General features: G+C 38.3%; 1 protein-coding gene across 1 annotated transcript in view; it reads right to left on the bottom strand.

Annotated features, from left to right (window-relative positions):
* Positions 1-18,459, bottom strand: part of LOC112415834 (protein CC2D2B-like) — a 124,107-nt gene that overhangs the window by 40,997 nt on the left and 64,651 nt on the right. The window contains 6 exon segments of the mRNA XM_024769014.1: positions 1,128-1,241; positions 3,843-3,932; positions 7,080-7,277; positions 7,420-7,602; positions 9,983-10,081; positions 15,050-15,146. Of these exon segments, the coding sequence (XP_024624782.1) occupies positions 1,128-1,241; positions 3,843-3,932; positions 7,080-7,277; positions 7,420-7,602; positions 9,983-10,081; positions 15,050-15,146 (781 nt within the window).

Below are 18,459 nucleotides of genomic sequence, written 5' to 3'. Positions count from 1 at the left end.
TTTTTTTTTTTTTTGCAGTAACGCGGGCCTCTCACTGTTGTGGCCTCTCCCGTTGCGGAGCAACAGGCTCCGGACGCGCAGGCTCAGCGGCCATGGCTCACAGGCCCAGCCGCTCCACGGCACGTGGGATCTTCCCGGCCCGGGGCACGAACCCGTGTCCCCTGCATCGGCATGCGGACTCTCAACCACTGCGCCACCAGGGAAGCCCCAAATCTCTACTTTTAACAGTGTGCTGTGTAGCGTGGTTTCCCTAACTCCAAAGCTCTTGCTCTTTATCACTGTGCTCATCTTTACAGTAAAGAGGCTTCACCTCAACCAGTAGCAGAGGTGAAAGGCACAGATGACTGCTGCCACCCAGTGTTGACTCAGAGGTAAAACTGTAAAAATGTTCGTTGAAATATTGTTTACTGCCATCTAGTGGCACTCAAAACTACAGCGGGGGATCATATGGGGAAATTAAGGGAATATAGAGAAATAAATGATCATGACAAAAACCATAAAACAGGACTGGAAGTTTTTGACACTTATCAAGATATTCATAGTAGAAATAGAAACATCAAAAAGAAGACAGCTTTCTGGAGGCTTGAAGGCAGGTGTATATAAGTTGTAAAATTTTCAGGTAGGTTAACATAAATTTCTGGCCCACTTCTTACACGATTAAAAATTGAGCAGTGTAAAACAGGAAGAAGTACTTCTTAAGGATCTTAAAATATAGTGTTAGGGACACATAAAGATGATGGTGGTGATGATGCTTAACAACCACTATAACTACTACTGTAACTATTATTACATCACCTACCACCACCATTTTGTTGAGTATTTTCCACATAAACCAGGTGCTGTCCCCAGTGCTATTTACTATGTAATTTAATATTTTTAGTAGCTCCATGAAGTAGCACTATTATTTGTACTACTTTACGAAGAAGAAAAACAAAAGGAAGTCATTCTTTACATTGTAGAAATTTTGATGAACGAACATTATCCTCCTAAGTAAATAATTGTTCGCCTAGGAAATTTCCTAATTAGCTTGTGAAAAGAAGGAAACTTGGGGCTGAAGTCTTTTAAACTTGCAGCTAAAAGCTAATTAGTTTTGTTTACACTATTTAAATATTAAGTCCAACACTTACTTCCAACATCGAGGTTCCTAGGAGGACCAAAGCTTTCTTTCCAAAATACAGGAAGAAATTACAGAGAAGTATGGCATGCTCCTCCTTATTTCCAATAGCCAAACTGATGCAGCGCTAAGGCAAAACAAAAGCAACAAGGACACAAAAAAGGAGGGGAGGAGAGAAAGTTGAGTAATGCAAGCATTCAACAGATGTAGAGTCCCTCCAAACCCTCACACACACATTCTTGCCAGGTCACTAAGATGACTGCAAAGCCGAAAGCTCCAGCACCCTTTGCCTGTTAAAACACTAGGGCATTAGAAAGAGAGAACATTAACTTGGAACATAAGGATCACCTTTATCATGGGATAATTAATATGGATACTGTGTAAGTGACCCAATAATTTTATCCTCCAAAATGGAGCATTTTTGTTTGAGACAAATACCCTAGGAAAACAGGGATATCTTGGCTGATATTTTAAGGAACTTCACCTGATGGGAAATCACATAGTGTTTTTGGAGGAAGGGATCCTTTGGTCAATGGAGCTGCACTCTGTCCTGTACCAACATAGTGCTCTCAACTGAAAGAGAGGAAGAGATCTGAGTTGGAGCCCAATCAGAAAGAGTGATGGAAACTTCTTTAATTGAAAGAGCTTAACAGTTGGGCTGGGTGTAATCACATACAGGGTGCCTAGTAAAGCAGTGGTAGCAGGAGAGAAAAAGCACAGCAGAGGTGGCAGACCAGTGGCCTGTAACCTAGTTCTAGTTGATAGGTGTGTTTTGTTTGGCCCCGAAATGCTTTTAAAAATTGGAAGATCTCATATAAAACTCTGGATTTCTGGCTTGAAAAAATCAAAGGCTCTAACAAAACGTACAGGCCCAAATGTTCATACGGCAATGATGTATTATTGCTGAGTAGCGGCTGCACCATTTAGACTGCACGTGTGCTTCCATTTCATTAGTCCCAGAGAAAGGGCTGTGGTGGTCAGGGAGCTTGGGGAAGGGGTGCTCAGGAGCCCTTGGAGTGACTATTTACCAGTCTGGAAGCATTTCAATGTTTCAACAACTGATATGGCCACATCAGTACACACCGGCTGAATGTGATGGTGAGGGATGGAGGCTAGGGAGGATGGTAACGTGGCTCTTCTGAAAGATGTGTGTGAACAGGAGAATGAAGAGCAGATTATGAGCAGTCTTCAATGTCAGGCCAAGGAGGTTCCCCCGACTGGATTTCATAAGAGAAGGAGGGAATGGATGAGAGTAGCTAACGGACATACTGCATTCCAGGTGCCTATCCTTTCAAAACCCCTGTATGACACAGATGAGGAAACTGAGGTCCAAAGCAGCTAAATAACTTATCTTAGGTCACACAGCTATCAGATGGTTGAAGTAGGATTTGAACCAAGGTTTGTTTGACTCCAAGACTGTATGTTGGGTAGGAGAAATAACTCTTGTCTTGTGACAATCTAATTAGTCATTCACTCATGGGTATCCCAAGTCCAAACAGTTCATGTCAATGGGAAGACATTAGCCAAGAGGAAGCCTATGACTGTGGTAACCTGTGGATTATGGGTATTGTTTGGATTGGAGGGCACTCGGGAGCACTAGTATTTGCCTGAATGGTTATTTTATGGTTATTTTCAGCTACTTTAGAGGCTATCTTTCAATGTTCTGCAGGATCGTAATACCCCTGAACACATTCTGATTAGTTTGAAGAGTCTAAGAAGAATCTAGAGTTAACTGACACCTCTTTGAGTTTTACCAGATTTGAATCACTGGATCCTGAAACAAACCACGTGCTTGTATCTCTCTTACTCCCACTTAGCAGAAGGCAGGGTAGCTGACATATTAAGTTAGTCCTGTGCCCGCTAAGTCCATTTCAGCTAAAAAATCTAACCTCTAAAACATTCTAGATAAGTGCCAGGACTATCAGTTCCAGATGGAGAGTGTCCTTCTCTTAGGCTCCCATCATGCTGGTATTTTCCATTAAAAATATTGAATACTTGCTAAATTTAAAGTACGTACAAGTGACGAATATAAAAATAAATAAGAATCAAGTCTTCCTTATCATTCAAGGAGATTAAACTTGGGATGTATATGTACAGTGTGTGGGTATAGGGCCAGTATATAAGCAACTAAATATAATTTAAGGTGGAATGGAAAATGTGCTCTAATTAGGGCTGCCACACTTGTGGAGGGGGGCGGGGAATAGGATGCCTAGTTCAATTTGAATTTCAGATAAACAAGTAGTTTTTTAGTATAAATATGTCCCAAATATTGCATGGGGCCTGTATTTTACTTGGAAATCAGACTAAAGACAATTTTAATCCAAGTGCCAAGGAAGAGCACTGCTATACAAGCTCTTCATTCAGATGTGGGAAAACTGGGGAAAGCTTCTGGGAAGTGGTGGTATTTCTGCTAGACTTCAGGGTCTGACCACCTCTATAGTGAACAAGCCATATTTCTCTCTGGAGAACGTCATAATATTGTACTCCTGGAATTCCCGTTGAATCTCAATATTATGAGCTACTTAAAATGTTGAATAAGAATTTTGGTCTTTAAGAATTATTTTTACGGATCGTTATAGAGCTGAAAATGATGGATTAAATTATCAATTGCCTTCAAATTGCACGAAGCAAATTACTACGTAAGTGCATAATATTTTTTAAAAGTTTTTTTAAAAGAAAAGCAAGTAAGAAATACTATACATTTAAATTATAAAATGTAATTTGTTACCTCTGATGTCATCCATATATCAAAACCATCATTTTCATCCAGTGTATCAGGCATAATAGGAATCAAAGATACAAAGCGAGCAACGAGGTCCTAAAATAATATTAACTAACAGTTACTGAGAGCATACTCTACGCCTGTCACCAAGCACAGTGCTTTACACGCACTGTCATCACATAGTGTGTGTCCTACAAGCCTACGAAGTACACACTATTACTAATTTTATTTTACAAAGAAGAAACAAGCTTAGGTGCTAAGATAACTTGCTCAGGGTCACACACTAACACAATTTATGGGTCTCTGGGAATGAGCCCAAGTTAGCGTGACCTCAGAGCATGCATGTTAACCAGTACATTTCATTGTAATAAGTAAAAAATTTAAACACGATACATTACATGTATACTTTAAAGTATAACTGTTTAAAAAATGAAAAAAGATGTTGAAGAATAGCAAAAGTTGGATTTACTTTTAGGTTCAAAATCGAACAGAAATATTTTTATTAATAAAAACTAGTTATAAGTTGCTGCAGCAAGAAGTTATTGGTGCAGCTGACTTTTTCCAACAACAGAAGTCCTATTGTGGATTGTTCCCCCTATAGGGCTGGAGATAAGGACTCGGACTAGAGTAGGAAAGAAGAAAGGAATACAAATAAACAATGAGCTAACACAGAAAGTTCACCAACATTTTCACTGATTTACAATAGCTACCATTTATGCACTATTATGACTTCCTACACTGGTCACGTTTCTGACTTCATGCAATTAATTAAGCATGGTTCACAATCCTTGATAAGCAAAGGAGCTAGGATTTATGCTTTTTTAAAAAGGCAAAGATTGTCCTTGAAAGAAATCTGAGAGCATTATTATCTCCTTGGACTTTCGGTGTCAGGAAACAGGCAAGAAGAAACACGTAATGGAAAAGCAGAGTGTGGCAAAAGGTGATCTAAACTAGGACTTTTGATTTTAGCTTAAAGAATCCAGGTAAGAGCTTTATACTGGGAAATAATACAAATTTTCTGAGGAGAGCCAATTGACTCAATCAAGCCTGAATAAATAAAAGGTGTAAATGATTTTTCATAGATGCCCTTTAATCAAAGCTTATTTTTTCTTTTTGTTTCATGAAAATAAAATCTTTATTTTCAGTTATTACCCACCAATAAGAGAAAGTTCACAGTTTTAGCTCTTGACACAAAGTGAACTAGAAGGCAAATTTACATCCATCAGATACAACTAATGGACCAACTTTTAAAAACCAGGCTATCTTGAAAGCTTGCAACATACCAGATATTGCTGTGTATTCTCTAGTGACAGAATGCCAGCAATGGCTGACAATGACTTGTGAAGTGTTTTTAATAACAGTGTTTTTTTTTATGTTGCTAGAAATCAGGAGGTTTACAACACATTCGTGTCCAGAAATGGGTTAAGATACTTTAAAGTCTAAACACACTATGTATGAGTGTGTTTAGGAGTATGTATGTTGCAGTCTCAAGAGGGGTCAGTAGTCCATATGGACTAAATTAATACTTGCCTCTGGGTAGCGGGTATGTTTGTAAATATAAAATTATGTTAAACATTAGCACCAGTGCAGAACATGCTCAGCATCATAAGATCCAAAACACCAGCACAAGTTTATCCATCATTAAAAAAAAACAATTACCTCCTTCCTAAGATGTCAAACTAGTAGGTAACTAGATTAATAAGTCTAATCCCAATGAATGACTCTTGTACTGTACAATTTCTCTTTTAGAAGTATAGGGGAGAACTAATCAGCTAAACAGACATGTTATGATTTAAAGTCTTAAATCATAAAGTATTTTTAAAACTGGATATTACCATACATAGATAGAAAATTACTAATAGTGACAAAAAAGAGCTTTAAAACTGTAAATAAAACCCCTTTCCTGTTTATCAATAAATGTTGCAGAAGACTTAAAAAAAAAAAGATCCTAGAAAGCCTGTTTATTGATTATTCTCTCCATGTACGTTTTAGTAAGTGGTGATGCTCTTGATCAAGAAATCCATTATTAACCTAATTTTCTAATGGAGGAAGAGGTAAAAGATACTTATCACCTTCTGTGGAATCTATCAACTTAAGACCAAAATTAATAACAATATAGGAACTTCAGAAACAGTAAAATTTGTGGTTTGTATTTCATGGATGGTGCTGCTGTTCCAACCTTATAAAGTAAAGGTGTCTGCAAGGCTTATTTTTTTCTTCAACGGGAGACTAGATCTCTGATTTCACATTTTCGTTTCTCAAAGTGGAAGAAGCTACATTCTCTTCTGAGTCCATAATGAATACAGGTACATGTCTCTTTTGTCAGCTGGTAAATAACAGATATGCATAAAGCCACATAAGGATGGGGTGGGAAGTGTTATGTTGGCGGTTTACAGAGCAAAACGTAACATAGTTGGACTTCCCTGGTGGCACAGTGGTTAAGAATCCGCCTGCCAATGCAGGGGACACGGGTTTGATCCTTGGTCCGGGAAGATCCCACATGCTGCAGAACAACTAAACCCGTGCACCACAACTACTGAGCCCACGTGCTGCAACTACTGAAGCCCGCGCTCCTAGAGGCCGTGCTCTGCAACAAGAGAAGCCACCGCAATGAGAAGCCCACACACCACAACGAAGAGTAGCCCCCGCTCGCCGCAACTAGAGAAAGCCTGTGTGCAGTAATGAAGACCCGAGGCAGCCAAAAATAAATAAAACAAAAAAACATAGTTTCTTCACTCCCACATACAACAAGAAGCAATCCTTAGAAGGACACAACTCCTTTAGAAACATAACTTTTAATTTTGCCTGGAAGTCAAAGGAATTTTTCTGTGTCATTTTTCAAAGTTTGACAGAAAAGTTGTGAAGCTGATATGGTCACGTGAACTGGTGTGGCAACAGTGACTCTCTAGTACAAGTGGGCAGAAGTGAAGGGGATCAGGAAATGTTTTCTTCCATCTGGTGCTCAAGAGGACACATTGCAACATAGATGGTTTCTCTCTCAGGAAACTGTCTCTGAAGGTAAAGTAATTTTAATAAGAAAGTTATACTCAAAGTTAATAATAAAAAGTAAACAAGTTAAAATAAATATAAATTTGGAATGATCGAAATGTTCTAAAATTTACTGTGGTGATGGTTGCACAACTCCGTGTATATACTAAAAGCCATTGAATTATATGCTTTGGAAGGGCAAATTGTATGGTATACGAATATCACAATAAAGTTACTAAAATAAATATAACTTACAAGTGTTGCATTAGAATCATGAAGAAATATATCCAGGAGTTGTTGAGGTGGATTCAATGCCTTGATATATCTTGTTACTAAGATCTGTATCCCTTCATCATTAAAAACAGTAGTTGTGATTCTTCGTTCAGGAAATAATGCCTTACAATTTTTTTTAAAAATCTGTGCTCTCTCCAAAACATCTATTTGACCTGAAAACTAGAATCAAGTTTAAAATATTTCAACATTGTACTATATTGTCCCCACAGGAAAATATCAAGAACCAACATTCATTTTTGTCAGCTTTGAAATTAACACTTCTTTGATAGTATATATGAGAATAATTCAGTGTAAAACCTACCTTGTTTAGTTCTGGATTACAGATGGCAAATGATATTTGAGGTTCAATAGTAGCAAAAATATTTAAGAAGGTACATTCTTTTAAATTCTGTCCATTATAATCTTCTTTAGGAGACACATAAGTCTCACTCCAAGTATACCCAAGCAAAACTGGTGGAATATTTACTTGAAATGTTCCACTAATCTGAAAGAGTATATCAGTATAATGGATTCTGCATGATGAAAATAAACATCAGTCAAATATAGTATAGCTCAGCTCAGTCTTTTCCATTGCAGGAAACAGGCTTGCATGGGTTCATGCTGATTCTACTAATAGGTACTTGCACAAGGATGGTAAGGTTCTCCATGATGATTTGTTCACAGGCAACCTTGACACCCTGGGTCCCTGTCTAATATGTAGTACGTGGAGAAGGCAGAAGTAAGAAAGGGATGAAACAATGAAGCAAGTTAATGGACCAGAGTGATAAGAGCTCTTAGAAGATCTAATTTAAGCTCAGAGAAAATGCTAAAAGACCATGATACATTTTGCATTGGGTCTGGAAAGAGGAAAAGAAATGTAACAGCAGGAAGGATGACCCAAAGTCCACTGGAGGAGTGATCTTTGTGTGTGTGTGTGTGTGTGTGTGTGTGCACGCGCATGTTTGGGAGGAGATAATTTACAATAATAACTAATAATACTAATATAACTAATAGTTATTGAGCACTTACTATGTACAAGGCATTCTGCCAAGTGCTTGATATAGATCATATTATTCAATAAGGTAGACACCGCTCTTATCTCCATTTTATAGATAAGGAAACTGGGGCTCAGAGCATGTAAGTAATTTCTGCAAGATCACAAAACTAATGAGTAGTAGAGCCGGGATTACAACCCAGGTTGGTCCACCTTTTTTTTTGCGGTACGCGGGCGTCTCACTGTTGTGGCCTCTCCCGCTGCGGAGCACAGGCTCCGGACGCGCAGGCTCAGCGGCCATGGCTCATGGGCCCAGCTGCTCCGCGGCATGTGGGATCTTCCCAGACTAGGGCACGAACCCGTGTCCCCTGCATCAGCAGGCAGGCGGACTCTCAACCACTGCGCCATCAGGGAAGCCCGGTTGGTCCCCTTTTGAAGCTCACATTCTTAACTACTTCTCTATCCTAGCATCTGGCCTGAGACTGAGAAACACCTGCAGGGATTTACAAACATAGGAAGCCCTATACCTCCAACAATTTAAAATCTCCGTTGCTCTTTATTTGCAGCACTTGTATTTTCAACGTGCTCCCTCATGACATCCTGTGATTGCATAATACGCAGACGTTTCTATTCTCCTCCATTCTCTTCTCCTTTCGTACCAACAGTTTCAGGTGGTAACATGACAGCCACGTAGTGACCAAGTCACATAAGTAAAATGCAAGAAGTCTGAGAGGTTTTCTGGGGAAGTGTCTGTTTTCCTGATACAGGCACTGCCCCTTCTTGCTTCACCCCACCTCCTGGCTGCAGCATGAATATGAGGCTGGAGGTGCAATTATGAGGATGAAAGTCACATGATAAGGAGAGTAGAACAGGAAGACAAAAGTAGCTTGGATCCTTGATGATATTCTTGAGCAGATGCACTGGCATCTAGACTTCCTTTTTGTGAGATAAATAGACCTCTTACATCAGCCACTGTTAGTCAGGTTTTCTGTTGCATATGACTGAATACAGTACTAACTGATAGACACATAAATCCTTCTGAGTCAAATGACTTTGTGTGCTTGATAAATGCATCTTTAGGGACTTGATTAAAAGTTATCTCCTCTGTAAATATTCCCCTGATCTTTCATCCTCCTCCTCATTCCCTTCTTACCTACCCCGAACCCCTCTGAACACCCTCTTGCTTCCCCCTCCAAACAAGGAAGGGTAGGGTACTCCTTACTCAGTGTTCTCATAGTACCAATCTCATGCCCCTATCAAAGCCCTACAGCATTACCATGTTGTACTGAAATGGTTGTTTTCTTCTATAGACAGTGAACTCCTTGAGGTAGAAAATTCATTTCTGAATCATCTGTAACTGGCATGTCTCTGTAAGTAACAGGGCCCCGAATGAAATCTAGAATGGGCTTTTTATATTTTGCTGGCCATGTAGGCATTTTCTTGCTGCAAAACCCAACAGCAGAGCCCTCTGGGGGTACCACAGACACAGATGCTAATCATCAGTCTCACCATTATCAATAAACAGTGTTTGAGGAGCTGAAACTCCTGGAACCCATGGTTACAAAGCAATGTCATTAATCAGAATATTTATGAATCTGGTCTTACAAAACTATTATGAGCAAATATGAATGTTGCTTTAAGACCTAAGGCTACCTGTCCTTTCCTTCATCAACAAACACTCTAAAAATATATGAAATAAATTTGTGGGTGTCTCCTATTCCAGAGACAGCTAAAACCTTCAAATACTCCAACATCTATGGGGCAGTCGAATACAGGATCATTTTGACTGACTTATCAACCTGCCAGTCAGAATCTGACTCAAAGACACAGGTATTTCTATTAGCCAGAGACAAAAATTCAGAATAATTAGCAAAGAATCATCTTCTATTACCTCAGATTGTTGCAGGAGAGCAGAGAAAGGGAAGACAATGGATCCAAGCCAATTCTTTCTTATATATGAATGACCACTGCAGCTCTTGAAACTGTGATCCTATTAAAATAAATAATTTTTCTATTACTCATTCTATATCATGTGATGGATAATTTCACACAAACATGTAGGTAAGTATAAAAAATTCTCTCCCTTTTTAAAAAGAAACCAAAGAGTAAATAGAAAAGTTTTTTTTCTCCCTTTAAAAAATTTCTTTAAAATATAATTGACTATTTAAAGCAATAATAATGACCTGTTGTGGAGTTTATGACATACATATAAGGAAAATGTATGATAACACTAACACAAAGCACAGGAGGGGAAATGGAAGTATAGTAATATCCTGTTCTTACACTATATATGAAGTGGCATAATATTATATAAAGATAGACTGTGATAAAGATTATATAATAAAACCTAACACCATACACAAAAATAAACTCAAAATGGATTAAAGACCTAAATGTAAGACCGGACACTATAAAACACTTAGAGGAAAACATAGGAAGAACACTCTTTGATGTAAATCACAGCAAGATCTTTTTTGACCCACCTCCTAGAGTAATGGAAATAAAAACAAAAATAAACAAATGGGACCTAATAAAACTTAAAAGCTTTTGCACAACAAAGGAAACTATAAACAAGACGAAAAGACAACCCTCAGAATGGGAGAAAATATTTGCAAATGAATCAACAGACAAACGATTAGTCTCCAAAATATATAAACAGCTCATGCAGCTCAATTTAAAAAAACAAACAACCCAATCCAAAAATGGGCAGAAGACCTAAATAGACAGTTCTCCAAAGAAGACATACAGATGGCCAAGAAGCACATGAAAAGCTGCTCAACATCACTAATTATTAGAGAAATGCAAATCAAAACTACAATGAGGTATCACCTCACACCAGTTAGAATGGGCATCATCAGAAAATCTACAACCAACAAATGCTGGAGAGGGTGTGGAGAAAAGGGAACCCTCTTGCACTGTTGGTGGGAATGTAAATTGCTACAGCCACTATGGAGAACAGTATGGAGGTTCCTTAAAAAACTAAAAATAGAATTACCATATGATCCAGCAATCCCACTACTGGGCATATACCCAAAGAAAACCATAATTCAAAAAGACACACGCACCCCAATGTTCATTGCAGCACTATTTACAATAGCCAGGTCATGGAAGCAACCTAAATGCCCATCAACAGACGAATGGATAAAGAAGATGTGGTACATGCATACAACAGAATATTACTCAGCCATAAAAAGGAATGAAACTGGGTCATTTGTTGAGACGTGGATGGATCTAGAGACTGTCATACAGAGTGAAGTAAGTCAGAAAGAAAAAAACAAATATCGTATATTAAGGCATATATGTGGAACCTAGAAAAATGGTACAGATGAACCAGTTTGCAGGGCAGCAATAGAGACACAGATGTAGAGAACAAATGTATGGACACCAAGGGGGGAAAGTGGCAGGGGGGTGGGGTGGGATGAATTGGGCTATTGGGATTGACATATATACATATATACACTGATGTGTATAAAATTGATGACTAATACGAACCTGCTGTATAAAAAAATAAATAAAATAAAATTCAAAAATTAAAAAAAGTACATGCACCTAATAAAGAGTTACAAAATATATAAAGCAAAAACAGAGCTAAAAAATATGACACCAAAAGCAAGTTGAAAAATTTGACTTCATCAAAACTTAAAACTTTGCTCTTCAAAAGGCACTGTTGAGAAAATGAAAAGACAAGCTATGTACCGGGAGAAAATATTTGTAAATCATATATCTGATAAAGGATTTGTATACAGAATATGTAAAGAATCCTCAGAACTGAATAATAAGAAAACAAATAACCCAATTAGAAAAATAGACAAAAGATTTGGACAGACACTTCACCAAAGAAGATATTCAGATAGCAAATAAATACATGGAAAAGTGCTCGCCATCATTAGTCATTAGGAAATACAAATTAAAACTACAATGAGATACAACCGCACGGTTACTAGAGTGGCTAAAATTGTTAAGTCTGACCACTTGTCTGTAAGACTGTGAAAGAACTAGAAGTCTCATACATTGCTGGTGGAAATAAAAAATGGTACAGTCACTTTGGAAAAACAGTTTAGCAGTTTCTTAAATGTCTACTTACCATATGATCCAGCCATTTCACTCCTATGTATTTGCCCAAGAGAAATTAAAGCATTTGTCCATACAAGGACTTATACACAAATGCTCATAGCAGCTTTATTTATAATAGCCACCCCCAAAGAAAACCCAAATATCCATCAACAGCTGAATATTTAAACATACAACAGAATGTATGTGTTCAATAGACTACCACTATACAGTAAAAATTAATGAACTAGTTGATAAATAAAACAACTGAGACACATCTCAAAATAATTTTTCTGTGAAAGTTGCCAGACCAAGGGGAAAAAAGTGCATGCTGTATGATGCCATTTTTATACAATTCCAGATAATGTAAACTATAGTTACAGAAAGCAGATCAGTGGTTGCCTGGGGTGGGAGGAAGGAAAGGAAGGAGGGAGGTATTCTAACAGGACAGGGGAAAACTTTTGAGAGTGATGGATATGTTCATTATCTTGACTTTGATGATGGTTTCATGGGTATATATACATCAAAACTTGTCAAAGGGGCTTCCCTGGTGACGCAGTGGTTGAGAGTCCGCCTGCCGATGCAGGGGACACGGGTTTGTGCCCCGGTCCGGGAGGATCCCACATGCCGCGGAGCGGCTGGGCCCGTGAGCCATGGCCGCTGAGCCTGCGTGTCCGGAGCCTGTGCTCCGCAACGGGAGAGGCCACAACAGTGAGAGGCCCAAAAAAAACTTGTCAAAGTATACACTTTAATTATGTGAAGTTTATTATATGCTAATTATGCCTCAATAATCCTATTTTTTAAATTAGAGAAAGTATGTGTAGTAAGAGAAGCAGGGACTAGACATAAATGAGTTTGGCATTTACCACCACGACCAACCCCACTGGCAGTACTCTATGATTCACTCCACTTTTAGCCATTAAAATTTTTCACTTCATCAACAAAAGTGCTGAAATGGGGGAATATAGGAAAGGTGTTAGAGAATAGCTCTTGGGACAGGCATGTTGCTCGTTTAAGACGAGTATAGGCAACATCCCTCCCTTTAGCACTAGTATGTACTTATATCCACTGGATTTTTTTGTTTGTAATTAGGGAAGGTGAGAGCAGTTGGGCTGAGTTTAGGAATCAAGGCGAAGAGAAAGGACAATGAGGACATGGAAGGGGTTGCTGTGCACTGTACCCCACTAGGTCCCTTGTCCTGGGTTTGGCCCCTGATGATTAGGGTCGGCGGCTGGAGAAGCTCTTCTACTGTGAGATTTTGTGTACCAACACTATTGCTTTAAGATCTAGATATATAATATGTAGTATGAATTCAGAGAAAATAGGGCCATTCTTCCCAGGTTTGTGCAGAATCCAGTGCCTCTTGGGTATTCTGAAGTTTCATAGCTTTGGGCTCAAGGATAATTGGGAAGATAATACCCTTGGCACACATGATGGCACCCTAATCGGGGCAATGTCAACAGTGGTGGTGGTGAGATTCTTTTAAGTGGCTTTGAGAGCTGTGGAGCCTGAATCAAAAGAACACACACACTGTCGAAATGTGAAGGATGACTATAGCTAACAGTCATGTTTAGGCACATATATGAGGACTACTTGGAGGCTTCCAGAAAATTTTCGGTGGGACTGGTGGAGGTTCTGTGAGTAGAGGGTGGAACAAGAGTAAGACCTTAGATTATTTATGTTAATGTGACTTCTTTTAAATCCATAAACTCAGAATTTCTGTTAATATTAAAGTTATACACTATTATCTGGTCTGAAGTAAGGAGACAGGATAAAAGAAGGGAGATAAAAAGGACAATTCATTGTAGTTTTCCTCACATACTATCTTGCTTTCTGTTTCATTTTTTACCTTTCCACCATCCACCTTTGCCTTGCTGCTGTAATTATGGATCATGTTGGCTTACTGCCAAGAAATAATGGTATCAGTTAGGTTGCCATGGCCCGTTCCTTAGAAAATTCATCTGATGGTCCACTTGTAGATAGTCCAGGTTAGAAATGTAAAAACCTTGCAAAAGAAAATGCAGTATATTCTGGCTCCCATTTTAATCTGATCTCTCTCTTCTAAGAAGAACAAATGCCAGGGAGTCCAGAGTCATAATAGACAATTTTGAGATTCTAGTGATCATATGCAACTGTTAAGAATATCAAGAAAGCCATGGTATTCAATTTCCAAGCCCTGGGATTGTTGTTGCTATTTACCTGAATCTGGGGAAGGGCTGAAGTTTGAAAAAAGCTGCCAATACCCCAGATTCCTGCCTTCAGTTCATAACCACTGCTTCTGGATATCTTGCTACATGTCAGTAAACAATGTAAAGCATCTTAATGTATATACCTTTATCATAGTAAATATGCTTAGTGCAGCAAACTTCAAAAATACGCTAAAGCTTGGCTACCAGGAAGTTCACATGTAAATGTAAGGTTCAATTGCAGAAATCTACTTTTCCCAAATTCTTGGTATATTTATCTCTCCTCCTCTTATATGTGGTTTATGATCCCTGTTATTTTTGGTTTTTTACTTTTTTTTTTTTGCGGTATGCGGGCCTCTCACTGTTGTGGCCTCTCCCGTTGCGGAGCACAGGCTCCAGACGCGCAGGCTCAGCGGCCATGGCTCACGGGCCCAGCCGCTCCGCGGCATGTGGGATCCTCCCGGACTGGGGCACGAACCTGCATCCCCTGCATCGGCAGGCGGACTCTCAACCACTGCGCCACCAGGGAAGCCCGATCCCTGTTATTTTTGAATTGACTTGTCATATGTCTGATTTTATTTCAAGTTGCCCCACATCCTTTTTAGAAAATGTTGGAAATAGATACTGTATCTAAAACCAAATTTACAAATATGTTAATAGACTTCATTCAGTCTGAATTTATAATTATTTCAACATTGATTATTATAATTATTTTACTTTACCTCATGTTTTTCAATAATCATTTCATCAAAAATGTTGATATATATATTATCTTTTATTTTAGATAAGCTTGAGACGCTATAATCATGTCCTGGTAAGCTGTAAATAAGAAAAACATATTTAAATGCTTAATTGATCTTATAAAAGCATTATTCATAAAGGACTATAAAATTGCCTGCATTATTTTCTTTTATAAAGTATAAGATAAGAAAATCTATGTGCTTTCAGGACAACTGCTACCTTTCATTAAAGCCAGTATCAAAATATATACAAACAATAAATGCTGGAGAGGGTGTGGAGAAAAGGGAACCCTCTTGCACTGTTGGTGGGACTGTAAATTGGTACAACCACTATGGAGAACAGTATGGAGGTTCCTTAAAAAACTAAAAATAGAACTATCAAATGATCTAGCAATCCCACTCCTGGGCATATACCCATAGATAAAAAAAAAGTCAGAGGGATGCCATCAAGAAACCATGCAAATAGTCAAGAACCATATAATCTGCAGAAATTGAGGGAGCTGAACAAGATTGGCAAGAGAAGGGGGTAAGGGCGCCAGGAAAAGAGAAAGGACTTTGATAACAGATGTAGTTGACAGTTCTTTATATTCCTTTTACCCGAGGGAGAGCTAAAGATGTATAGGAAGTAACAACTGAAAATTGCTAATTGAGTTTAGAGAACAATTTTAAGTTCTACATTTTAAATCTGTCTTGATCAGTGCACTTTATTTTCAATTACAAAAGCCTATTTATATAGCTTTAGCATCAAATATGAACCTTGAGAAAAAAAAGAGCCGGAGATCCCACATCCAGATTTCAAAATGCATACATTACGAAGTTACAGTAATCGAAACAGTCTGGCCTAAAAACAGACATATAGACCAGTGGTACAGAATAGAGAGCCTAGATATAAATCCTTGCATCTATGTCAGGTCAACCGATCTTTGACAAGGGTGCCAAGACTACTCAATGAAGAAAGGACAATCTCTTCAACAAATGGTGTTGGTAAAACTATGTGCAAAAGGATCAAATTTGAGGGAGGAGATATGGGGATGTATGTATAGGTATAGCTGATTCACTTTGTTATAAAGCAGAAACTAACACACCATTGTAAAGCAATTCTACTCCAATAAAGATGTTAATAAAAAAAAGTATCAAATTTGATCTTTATCTTATACCATACACAAAATTCAACTCAAAATGAGTTAAATATTTAAAATGTAAGACCTGAAACTATAAAGCTTCTAGAAGAAAATACAGGGGAAAAGTTTCATGACATAGGTTGTGGCAGTAATTTCATGGACATGATACCAAAGCACAGCAACAAAAGCAAAAATAAAAAAGTGGAACTATATCAAACTGTAAACATTCTGCACAGCAAAGGAAATAATCGTCAGAGTACAAGGTCAACTTATGGAATGGGAGAAAATATTTGCAAACCATATATATTATAAGGGGGTTCATCTCCAAAATACATAAAGAGCTCATACAACTGAATAGTAAAAAAGCTAATAATCTGATTTTTAAAATGTACTAAAACTTGAATAGACATTTCCCAAAAATGACATACAAATGGCTAATAGATATATGAAAAAATGCTCAAAATTGCTAATAATAAAACACTCAGTAATAATCAGGGAAATTCAAAGCTACAATGAGATATCACTTCACAATTGTTAGGATGGCTATTATCAAAAAAAATAAAATAAAGTAACAAGTGCTGGTGAAGGTGTGTAAAACTGGAACTCCTGCACACAGTTGGTGGGAATGTAAAATGGTGCAGCTGCTATGGAAAACGTTACGCAGGTTCCTCAAAAAATTAAAAACAGAACTGATACCATATGATCTAGCAATCCCATTTCTAGGTATTTATCCAAAAGAACTGAATCAGAATATCAAAGAGATGTTAGCACTCTTATGTTCATTGCAGCACTATTCACAACAGTATGGAAGCATGCTAAATGTCTGTTGACAGATGAATGGATAAAGAAAATGTGGTATATATATGGAATACTGCTCACCCTTTAAAAAGAAGGGAATTCTGCAATATGGGGCAACAGGGATGAATCTTGAGGACATTATACTAGATGAAATAAACCAGTCATAAAAAGACTGCATGATTCCACCTGTATGTGGCATCTAAAGTAGTCAAATTCATAGAGTGAAAGAGCAGAATGGTGGTCGCCAGGGGCTGGGGGGAGGGGAAATGGGCAGTTACCAATCAGCAAGGCGTACAACTTCAGGCAGCAAGATGAATAAGCTCTAGATCTGCTGCACAACCTTTTACCTACATTCAGCAGTAGTATATTGCACACTTAGAAACTTGTTCAAAGGGTAGATGTCATGTTAAGTGTTCTTTCCACATTAAAAAAGTCAGTAGATGTTGAGTAAGGCAAACTACCCTCTGTAACAGTGGCTCACGTGATTGTCGGGGAAGGCAAGCCCCAAATCTGCAGGGTAAGCTGGCAGCCTGGAAGCCCAGGGGAGAGCTGCAGTTCAAGTCTGAAGCCAGTGTGCTGGCAGAATTCCATCTTCCTAAGTGGGGTAAGTCTTCTTTCTGTTAAGCCTTCAACCAATTGGATGAGGCACACCCCTATTACAGAGGGTAAAGAGTCAAACAGACACACACACACACACACACACCCTGTTAGTTCTGCTTTTATGGAGAACCCTGAAATGCAATGACACTCTGGAAAAGGTAAAACTATGGTGGCAGTGAAAGGATCAGTGGTTGCCAGAGGTTCCAGGGGAAGGATGCACGGATAAATGGGTGAAGCACAGGGCATTTTTAGGGCAGTGAAACTATGCTGTATGATACTACAGTGGTGGATACGTGTCGTTATACATTTGTCAAAACCCATAGAATGTACAACACAAAGAGTGAACCCTAATGTAAATTGTGGACTTTGATAATGTGTCAGCATTGGTCCATTGATTGTAACAAATGTACCACACTGACACTTTAGGGAGGCTGTGTGTGCGTGTTGTAGGGAGAGGATGTATAAGAACTCTGTGCTTTCTGCTCAGTTTTACTGTGAACCTAAACTGCTCTAAAAATTAAAGCCTATCGATTTGTTTAAAATGAAAAAAAAAAAAAAGAAACTCAATCTCATTAGAAATCCAGGAATGTAAATTAAACCACAATAAGAATATCACTTTAGATCCACCGTATTAGAAACATTAATTCTAAAAATACAAAATATTATTGAAGATGTGGCACAATAGGAACTTTTATATCGCTGTTGGGAGTATGGATTGGCACAATCACTTTAGAAAAAACTTTGGCATTAGCTAGTAAAGTTGAAGCAATTCCACTCCTGGATACAGATCCTAGAGTAAAGGGTCTCAAAGTGTCCCCTGCCTAGGAGCATCAGTAACACCTGGGAACTTGTTAGAAATGGAATTATGTATCA

Source organism: Neophocaena asiaeorientalis, unplaced genomic scaffold (genome assembly GCF_003031525.2).
Source record: "Neophocaena asiaeorientalis asiaeorientalis breed wild unplaced genomic scaffold, Neophocaena_asiaeorientalis_V1.1 scaffold1325, whole genome shotgun sequence".
NCBI classification, from domain to species: Eukaryota; Metazoa; Chordata; class Mammalia; order Artiodactyla; family Phocoenidae; genus Neophocaena; species Neophocaena asiaeorientalis.
This window is presented reverse-complemented; position numbering and strand designations above follow the sequence as displayed.